Source organism: Neodiprion pinetum, unplaced genomic scaffold (assembly GCF_021155775.2).
Source record: "Neodiprion pinetum isolate iyNeoPine1 unplaced genomic scaffold, iyNeoPine1.2 ptg000101l, whole genome shotgun sequence".
In the NCBI taxonomy this organism is placed as follows: domain Eukaryota; kingdom Metazoa; phylum Arthropoda; class Insecta; order Hymenoptera; family Diprionidae; genus Neodiprion; species Neodiprion pinetum.
In genome coordinates, this window is record NW_027184483.1 from 198,880 (window position 1) to 209,681 (window position 10,802).

General features: G+C 46.6%; 1 protein-coding gene across 1 annotated transcript; it reads left to right on the forward strand.

The window, feature by feature from the left end:
- Positions 1 to 1,815: 1,815 nt before the first annotated feature.
- LOC138191336 (caldesmon-like) lies at positions 1,816 to 4,191 on the forward strand. The gene has a single exon (XM_069138037.1). The coding sequence runs from the start codon at positions 1,816 to 1,818 to the stop codon at positions 4,189 to 4,191; it is 2,376 nt and encodes a 791-aa protein (XP_068994138.1).
- The last annotated feature ends 6,611 nt before the right edge of the window (positions 4,192 to 10,802 follow it).

Genomic DNA, 10,802 nt, shown 5'->3' on the forward strand with positions numbered 1-10,802 from the left:
ATCGACACGGCGATCCGATACCCGAGGAGAAACTGAGCCAAGCAATTCCAGCCCAGGCCGACGGACCGACGCCAACTCAGAACAAAGGCCAAGGGTCGAGCGGGAAAAACCTGTTCTACTCGACCCCCATAAACAGGGATGAAAGCCAGACCCGCACTTAGCCAGGGACCGGTTTACAACAGGGCCATAAACCAGACAACCCTCACAGCATGACGTCAGGCCCCAAACACGTGCAAGCAGGCAGGCAGCGACAAGTCGGCGCCGGACCCCGAACACGTGCACGCAGGCAGGCAGCAACAGGTTGGACCTAACGGGACTCCGCCAACAAAGAGCCGCATTCCAAGGCTCTGACGTCACGCGCGCCTACGTGACACCGAGCGCGTCAAGGCAGGCCAGCAGCGCGCGCACCATCGCCCCGCGCATGCGCACCAGGACACTCGAGAGCTGAGACGGTCGACGCTTCGCACCCTGGACAACACTTCTCATCCGCGCTTCAAGCAGACCAGTCGAGTTCTTGTAAATCTCTACGAGTTACACAGTTAGCTTGCACGTTTAGAACTTGTACACATTCGCTAGTTCTTGTAAATCTCTACGAGTCGCACAGTTGACTTGCACGTTTAGAACTAGTATACATTCGCTATAGCTTAAGCGCTCTGTTTAACGTAAACTCTTAATATACGCGACTAGAATACTAAACATTGTACCTTTTTCGAATTATCTGTAACAATATACTAAACACAAAGATTTATTTCATCGAGTTCTCATTTCTTGAACCTAAAACTAGAGTCAGTGAATAACCCAAGGTAATTCCCTTTTACCCACATTAACATTGGTTGTTAGCGGAGACGCTGACTTAATTAAGCTTGTAAAACTAGCTTTTCCAAGTTAATTAACTCCCACCCCTTTCTATATCGGTAGATGTCAAAGTCCAGTAAACGTCACGGTCGTAAGAATAGACATCGCGCAGGCCGACGACTACAGGCTAAGAAGCAAGCTATATTACAAGCCAGAATCAAACGTATCAACGGTCCAGTAGAGATCCTTCCGATCTATACACAACCTAGCTCTAACGAAGAATCGGGCTCTTTCTCGTCGCACGCATCCAGCCAACCCAAGGTTGACCACCCGTTCTCAACTCACGGGGTAGAACGTGAAGTCATACAGACGGTTACTAGAGTCAGCGAGGGGCTGTTATACGAGCAAATCGACATTAGGAGGAAGCTGTTCCCTGTACCAACCGTATACGACTGGGTAGAAGAGCCGGAAGTTATCGACCTGGACTCCGAACCAGAGACCATCTACCTCGACTAAAGGTAAGACGCTCATTTACGTTACCCCATATCATCCTAAACGACGAATATAATCCATAGCGGGGGCCCGGGTCCCTCAAATAAAACAGGGCTCCGTTATTGCAGTGTCGCTCCGCGTGCGTCAACGTTAAGAATTGTTTTTTTTTGTTGACTAGTGCGTCTGGGACGTCACAGGCAATAAAATTTCTGGTGGCAGCGGTGGGATTCGTTTAAAAATTGATTTTGTTAAAATCCGAATTCAACTAAAAATAATCGGTGCGAGTTATTAAAGACGAGATCCGCGAAAGTAGCAAAGACAGTGAACCGAACTTCGCAACACACGCGTAACGGGAGTAGCAAGAAAACTCACCTCAGCCGCAAAGAACGCGATCGGGACGAACGCACAAACTACGGACGGAATCGTGAAATAACGCTCGACAAATACAATAAAAGCGAATCACACGGGGACTCCACACGCTTGAGATTATTTCTATAAATAGGATAAAGATTCACACGCGAAACCAATATGCCTATCGAAACTAGAACAGGTAGCAAAAAGGAAAGCGGCGCATCAGTAGATGATAGCTTACAACTTAAATATACGGAGACCGATATAGAATTCATAAAACAGGAGGTTTCCAATAAGGAAAAGAGGCTCCAAAAAGAAAAAGAAGCGTTAGAGGAACGTCAAGCAGAAATAGATAAGAAGTCAAAACATCTTAGCGAACAATTCAGACAACAAGAAGCTGAATTAGAGAAAAAACAGCGCGCGATTGAATCGAGTAAAGACGCGGGGTTATCCGAAGAAGTTCAAAAGAAACTTGCCAGGCTCGCCGAGCTCGAGGCGAAAGAAATCGCGAACGCAAATACAAAAACGCAGCGGCACAACCCGACCGAGGGCCCCGCGCAAGACGTACCACATCCTACACAGCCAACAAAAGGCATAGTAGAAGAAATCAAATATCCTACGCAGTTCAAAACGAGCAAGGTAGACGATTCTAAAAATCCTGCACAGCTCTCCGCGAGCGTGACAGACGTTAAAATTAGGGACACTAACGAAGCGACGGGCCGTTCGAAAATGGATGAACCGCGGTTAGGTCCTGTAGAGGACACACAGCTGTCCGAACTTCTCCGTAAGAAGGCAGAAATAGATCGGGAAGTACAACTTCTCGTAGCGCAAAATTCACGCGGCACAGATAGGGCAGTTACCCAAAGCATAGAATTAGCCACAGACGCTACATTTAAGGAACCCGGTCCAGTGTGTACGCGGAGTAAGGATGAATTAAGGTTAGAAGCAGAAATTCTGCACTTCAAAAAGAAGGCAGAAAGAAAGAAAGGCGACTTAAGAAAATCCGTGGCGCCTCAAAAACCTAACCCTGTGGACAGTTACCGCCCTGATCCACTCAGCAGAGGAGCGATTGGTAGAAACGCCCTCAATTCAGAAAATGATCACATTTCAATAAAGTCAGTGGTTTCCGTCCCAACTGACGATGAAGATTTGAATTTAGAAGCAGAAGCGTTAGCTAGAGAAGCGTTGATCAGACGCATTCAAAAAGAGAACCGCGAGAAACTCAAAAATCTACGCGGAGGAATAGCAGGTCCGGACCTGGGACCTCAAGAATTAGGTGAGCCAGGCGTGCCGGAAGAATTAGTCCTCGATAAGGACTTAGAAATACGATTACGCGAGCAAGAGATTTGGGAGCGCGAATTAGAATTGCAGGAGCAAGAACTCGCGTACCAGGCCGCGTTAGCAGATCCGTACCGGGAGAGAAGGAGGAAATTAGCTGAGCGCGAGGAACAGTTAAAGAAAAGGGAGCAGGCCCTGAAGGATAAGATCTCGGGAATCACCCGCCCCCAAGTTACTCAAGTCGTTAACGCCGAGCAGGCACCCGTTCCTCCTACTCTGCCGTTAGCGGAGCAATCCATATCGGTTAAAGACGCGTTAGCGGTAGTCCCAAAATTTGACGGGAAAAACATCACCGTAATGCAGTTTAATCGGGCGTGCAAGAGGGCACTCGAGATGGTAACACCCAGCTTGGAGGGGTACCTCACGCGCCTCATCAGAAGCAAGCTCGCCGATCGAGCATACGCAGTAATCGAAGACGAGAGTTTTGCAACCCTGCAAGGACTCTTGGACAAACTCACGGAAGTGTTCGCGCCCATTAGATCCGCGAATCATTACCGTGGAGAGCTTGGTCAGCTGTATAAATACGCTGATGAACACGTGCTAGATTACATAGGGAGAACCCGCGACATAAAAACGGGATTAATAGAAGCGGAACGAAGAAAGAACCGCGAGCTAACCAATGCAGAGATAATCAGGTTAGATGAGGAAGTCTGCGAGGCATTTGTCGGCGGACTACCGAGCGACTGCCGGAATGCAGTATTGATCAAAGGTTACTCCAACCTGAAGACAGCCTACGAAAGGGCTATAGATGCCAGCAAGGCATTAGAATTAGATAGAGATCGGGCTAGGAGCCGCGGCGCGAGCAGGGCCGAGAGTAATAACGCAGAGCCGTGTAAACATTGCGGCCGTAGTAATCACCTAACCGATCAGTGCCGAGCGACTAGGAGACCCGCGGTAAGCAGACCCGTGGAAAATAGAGAATCGTGTACGCTGTGCGGGCGGTCGACCCACAGCACAGCAAATTGTTACAAAAACAAACCGCCGTCGAGCCAACAGTCGACAGCGCGAAATACCAACGTAGTCGAATGTAGCTACTGCAAGAGCATAGGACATTCATACAACGAATGCCGTAAACGTAGATACCATGAAACAATTAGCCGAAACAACTCGGGAAACGGAGCAGGGCCCTCGGGGAACACTGGCAGCCCCCGAGTAACAAGGGCCAATGCCATAGAGACAGAGGAGGTGGAAACAGGTCCATCTGCCTCTACTTAAAAGGAAAAATACCTACAGTAAACTTAGATTCCAAAGATACGAAAACCGCAATAGACTTCATGATAGATACGGGAGCGGAGGCCAATATCGTAAAGGCCTCTAATGTAAAGGACTTTCGTAAAGTGAACCCCAAGAGGCGTATCACTATTATAGGAATAGGAGACGTACCACACTATAGTTTAGGAGCAACGGAATTGGAAATGTTTGGTTTCAAAACGGATTTTCACGTAGTTGAGAATACCTTTCCCATCAAAAGTGACGGTATCCTAGGGTCAGCTTTCCTTACCCAGTTCGAAGCCAATGTTAACTACGCGGACCAATGCCTCGAAGTACTGAACAAAGCCGTTTATTTTAATGATAGAGAAACCGTCCTCGTGCCCAAGCGTACGAACATAGCCTTCCCTATTAAAATTAGTGAAGATAGTATCAAAGAAGGATATGTACCCCTTCTTGACAGTTGCAAGGGAGTCTATATAGGGAACGCTATTGTTAAGGATGACGGAGGTAGGGCAACGATCCGCGCGGTAAACACCACGGAGGAGGACAAACTTATACCAGTCCCCACCGTAGAACTGTTGGATACGAGCGAAGCAATACCGTTAGGGGAGACCGAACACATTACCATAAACAAATGTTCGATAACAGACGTTACTGACTCCTACGAGAAACTCTCTAGACGCTCCGAAACTATTACGAAATTATTGAGATTAGATCATCTTAACGATGAGGAAAAAGACAGTGTAGCCAGGATAGTTCGAGAAAACGCAGATGTCTTTCATCTGCCGGACGACAAGCTCCGATGCACAGGTGTCATGAAACATAAAATAGCTACCACCGATGACCTACCGGTGCACGCTAAGCAATACAGATTTCCGCCCGTCCACAAGGACGAAATAGCTAGGCAGGTGACCGAAATGGAACAGAATGGCGTAATCAAGCCATCGGTATCGCCTTACAGTTCGCCACTTTGGATCGTACCGAAAAAGGCCGATTCGAAGGGAAATAAGAGATGGAGGATCGTGATAGATTATCGTAAATTGAACGAAAAAACGATAGGTGACGCATATCCGTTGCCCAACATCACCGAAATCCTTGACCAGTTAGGGAATGCCCGGTATTTTTCGGTATTCGATTTAGCATCGGGCTTTCATCAAATACAAATGGACGAGAAGGACGCTCCCAAAACCGCCTTCTCGACACCGCACGGGCATTATGAATTCACGCGTATGCCATTCGGGCTGAAGAATGCGCCAGCTACTTTCCAGAGACTAATGGACCAAGTGTTGTTAGGATCGCAGGGCATAGAGCTGTTCGTATACCTGGATGACATAGTAATATACGCGTCTACTTTAGAAGAACACGAGCGAAAAGTCACGCGATTAATGAGTAGATTGCGGAAGGCAAACCTAGCCTTACAACCAGACAAGTGTGAATTTCTCAGACACGAGGTTACTTACTTAGGACACGTGATCAGCGACGTAGGTGTGGAACCGGACCCAAAGAAAATCGAGTCCGTGAAAAAATTTCCAGTTCCCAAAAATGCTAAGAACATCAAGCAATTTTTAGGGCTAGCAGGTTATTACAGACGGTTCATACCGGGTTTTTCTAAGATCGCGAAACCGCTCACTAACCTTCTCAAAAAAGGGGAAAGCTTCGAATGGAAAGAACAACACCAATCAGCTTTTGAGTTATTACGCGACAGGTTATGCGAGAAACCGATCCTGCAGTACCCAGATTTCGAGCGACCTTTCCTGGTCACAACGGACGCGTCCGGTTATGCAATCGGGGGTGTCCTGAGTCAGGGAGAAATTGGGAAAGATTTACCTATATCGTACGTATCACGGGTGTTAACATCAGCCGAAAAAAATTACTCTACGTTCGAGAAGGAACTTTTAGCAGTAGTTTGGTGCGTGAATTACTTTAGACCGTACCTCTACGGCAGAGAATTTACCGTAATATCTGACCAAAAAGCCTTGTCATGGTTTCATAAAAATAAAAGCCCATGTGCACGACTCATTAGGTGGAAGACCCTCCTAGCTGAGTTTCAGTGCACAATAAAATATAAGGAGGGGCGTGCGAATACGAACGCCGACGCCCTCTCCAGAAATCCGGTCGACGATACGGATCCAGCCCCGTTGGACCCCGAACTCGCGATCATACAGACACTAGAGTTAGATACGACAGACGAGACCGACACCACAAACGAAGACATTTTCGAGCTACCTCCGGTCACGACCGAAATGACAGGAGACCTATTTACAGTAGATGAAAATTTCTCGCTGGTGCATTGCGTAGCTGAGGACCTGCATATGGGAGCCGGCATCGCAGTGCAATTCCGGGAGAAATTTGGTAGACTTGACGAACTGAAACAACAGAACGCCAAGGTAGGTGAAGTGGCTCAGCTTCAGGTGGGCAGGCGGTTCGTTTATTATCTAATAACAAAAAAACGTAGCAACGATAAGCCTACGTTGAAAAATCTAGAAAAAGCCCTGATTCAACTCAGGCGCACGTGCAAAAGAAATGCAGACTATCGTCTCGCGATGCCCAGGATAGGTTGTGGTCTTGACAAACTGTCCTGGAAGACCGTAATAAAACTAATCAACAAGGTGTTCAAACAACCTTTCAAGATACATATATACGCTTTGCCTCCACCCAACGTTGAGACCACTGAGCCAACCTCGACAGACAATCGGGAAAGTTCACCTCTGGGACAGTTCGGAAACGAGCCGCCCCAATATCAAAGCACGGGTTTAGACCCTATAGTCGAAACGATGGAGCAGGAGAAAGGGGGGGACACCAGTAGAATTTCCCTTCCGGAAGCGTCGACGAGTTTAGATCACAGGGACAAAGCCTTTGACGTAATAGGCCAGGACACCCCTGTAGAAAATCAAGCAACCGATGCTGATGAAGACTCAGATTCAGGTTCCGAGCACGGTAACGAGCATGAATGCGTCGACAGCGACGTAAGCGACTCCGACGAAATCATAGAACCAGGTTCGCAGCCCTACGAGCTCGCTGCAGACCCCGAATTAAAGATCACTAGGAGTAAGGAGAACTTATCAATTCATAAAGGGAACATGGTCTGTTTCGTCTCGCAGCAGGGTGAACCTATAGACCGCGGAGCGCACGATCTATTCAGTAAATTCAAGATACCAAAATTAGAGGACTTAGCACTAGGAAGAGCTAGGCTAATGCAAAAGGACAATAGAAACATTATATGTTTGCCAATCAAAGAATCAACAAAAAGACACCTCGACAGAGAAATATTTAAAGAAGCTCTGGCATCTCTGTTAGACGTAATTATGGAAATAGAGTTAGCAGAAATAGCACTAGCCAGAACAGCATTCATAGATAATATTTCGTGGAAGGAAATTTTAAATAGGATAAAAATCGCACTCAGCGATTGTCCTTGCACGCTGACTATTTACGAAGACTTGATTCAAACTCCGGCGGAGGAGCTTAGGGCCGGAATTATTCAAGAAAATCATGAATCTGCGCTAGGGGGTCACAAGGGGGTGACCAAAACTTACCGTAGAATTAGACAAAAGTACGCATGGCCGAATATGAAACGCCAGGTACAAGATTATATAGGCAGGTGTTGGCAGTGCGCCACTAGGAAGCTCACGCGAGTAAAGCATAAGCAACCAATGGTAATAACAGATACTCCTGACGCCGCCTTTGAAAAAATCTCCATGGACGTTGTGGGCCCTCTGCCCATTACAGAACGAGGAAATAGTCATATTTTAACAATCCAAGACCTCCTCACCAAATACTCGCTAGCAATCCCGTTGAAAGAAACCGACTCGGTGGCAATCGCTGATGGCTTGGTAAAAAACTTCATTTGTATTTACGGCGCACCCCGTCATATCCTCACGGATCAGGGCGCCAATTTAACTAGCTCACTGATGAAGGCGATCACAAAGCGATTTAGAATAACACAAAACAGGACCACAGCTTTCCACCCGCAGTCAAATGGCTCGATTGAAAGGTCACACCACGTTCTAATAGAATATTTGAAGCAGTTCGTTACGGACAAGAACGACTGGGACGAGTGGCTAGAGTTAGCAATGTTTTCATATAATACCAGTACTCATGAAAGCACAAGGTTTTCACCGTACGAATTAGTGTTCGGCCGAGAGGCAAGAGTGCCCTCGAGCTACGCAGCAATAGAAACCATATCAGATAGGACGTACGAAGGCTACTTGTTAGATTTATGTAAAAATCTCCATGAAATACAGACTCTCGCAGCAGAGAATTTAACTCAAGCAAAACACAAGTATAAACGTTACTATGATAATAAAATCAAATTGCTACAATTAAAACCAGGAGATCTGGTGTTCCTCCTAAAGGAGCCCAGAAAGAACAAATTCGCTGACCATTATACTGGTCCGCACGAAGTAATAGAAGTTCTTCCCAGTAATAATGTAAAAATTCTTGTTGAAAATAGAACTAGGGTGGTCCACCTGGACAAACTGAAAAAGGCAAAGGCATAATCGCACCTATCCTTTATTATTCTGTCCACAGGAATCACTAGAAAGTAAGAACACAATAATATAATGAAGCTCCCGGCTAATGAGGAAGACGATCATCTCGAAGTAGTTTTCATTGAAAAGCCGCAGACACTACCATACCCAGTCACAAACATTAAAATCATAATGTACAAGGTTACAATAACACTATATTTTAAGGCCAATGAAGCTTTCAAGTCATTACTTAGGGAAATGATAAAAATAACAGATTTGGGTGAAGGCGACTACAGAACGTATTATAAAAGAATTCGCAGCCAAAGAGGCATAGTAGATCAAGTATTAGATGTGTTTTTCGCCCGCCCGGACGAAACCCACATATCAGTGCTATTTCACCCAGACCTGAACGAAGCGTACACATACGTAGGTAAAGGCATGGACGGCGAAGTGTCCAAGTACACCGTCTCCGGCCCAATTGTTAACTATGTAGGCAGTCAGATGTTCAAAGACGCCGTATAATTTTGTACACTAAGCAGATTTAGGAGTAGACGTCAGAATTTATAGGTATTATGACATACGTTACAGGGTCAATGCAAACCCCAGCCATGAGGTCCGTCCTCGTACTCCTCACTACCATTTGTTGGTTGAAGGGGGCCCATGCATTAATCGGGTATGACTGTGGCGGAGCTGCCCTTAACGTAACAACTATAAATCTACTAGACATCGACCAATGTGATTTGGAACACGACAAGACACAAAACGAACGAACGTTTATACAATTGCTCCAACTCACGGAATACAAACAGGCGCAAGTCTTACAATGCAAAGTGGAGATCGACAGAACAGTTTATCGATGCGGACAATTTTCACACAACTCGGTGACCGACGGAGGAAGAAAGGCTTACCTTCCAAGAATCTCAAGGGAAGCATGCGAGACGCTACATCGCACAGGTACGCTAACCCTCGGGTCACAGACGCATTTGGTCGAGATCCCAACAAACGTAACGACGCTACGCGACGCCACCTTGGCCGGCAGCCTTACCTCTGACGGTACCTGCCAAGGGCAATATTACAATGACGGTTATGGACAGTGGGAAAGCGCTGTCGTGCAGGCAGTAATCAAGATTTCGGTCTACTCGTACACGGCGAACGTCAAGATCTCCAACAATCAAATTTTGCTGAAGAGTGGAACAACCTGCCCTTTTGGAGACGGGCAGTGCATCGACGATGAGGGTGGCCATACCTACTGGACAACAACGCCCCTCGACGAATGTAAATTTGACAAATATGACGTACTATACACGGGATACGCAGACCGAACGAACGCGACGGACTCTCCAACCGTTTACTCGCTACAGACGGGTGACACAACCTTCGCGCTAATGGAAAGGTCCAGAGCCACCATTTGCGGCTATAAAATCATAAACACAGAGCACCCCCGTCTATTTATCTTTGAGACCAATCCAACGGAAGTCTTCAAACAACGATCAAGATTAGCAGTATCAAACATCGACATCTTTTCATACATCAATTCAAAATTCATTTATGTAGAAAAACACATCAGAACGCAGACCACCAACTTATACAGGGACGTGATCGAGCAGAAATGTAAATTAGAACAACAGGTGCTGAAAAATGCATTAAATCTCGCTGAATTATCACCTGACAGTTTTGCCTTTAACCTAATGAAGGGCCCCGGCTATTTTGCAACAATAGCCGGCGAAGTAATCTATATTATGAAATGCATCCCAGTAGAAGTGGAATTCCGCAAGACGGCAGAATGTTACAATGATCTTCCTGTGAATCACCAAAATGAGAGCATGTTCCTGCGACCCAAATCGAGGATTCTCGTGAAGACCGGAACCAGGAGGAGCTGCAACGAGGTCGTGCCGCCAATGTTTAAGGTAGAAGAGACGTGGTACAAGTTCACACCTAGGGCATCCGAAGCCAAGGTACCGCAGAAACTCAAGCCCTTGACAAACATGAATTGGAAATATAGTAATCCTGGACCCCTGGGATCAAGCGGAATTTACACTGAGGAGGAATTGCAAGAATTACGGGAACACATCATGTTTCCAGCAGAAAAACCTGCACTACTCGACACCATATCCAGAGGCGCCCGAGGCGAGACCATCGGGACGGGAA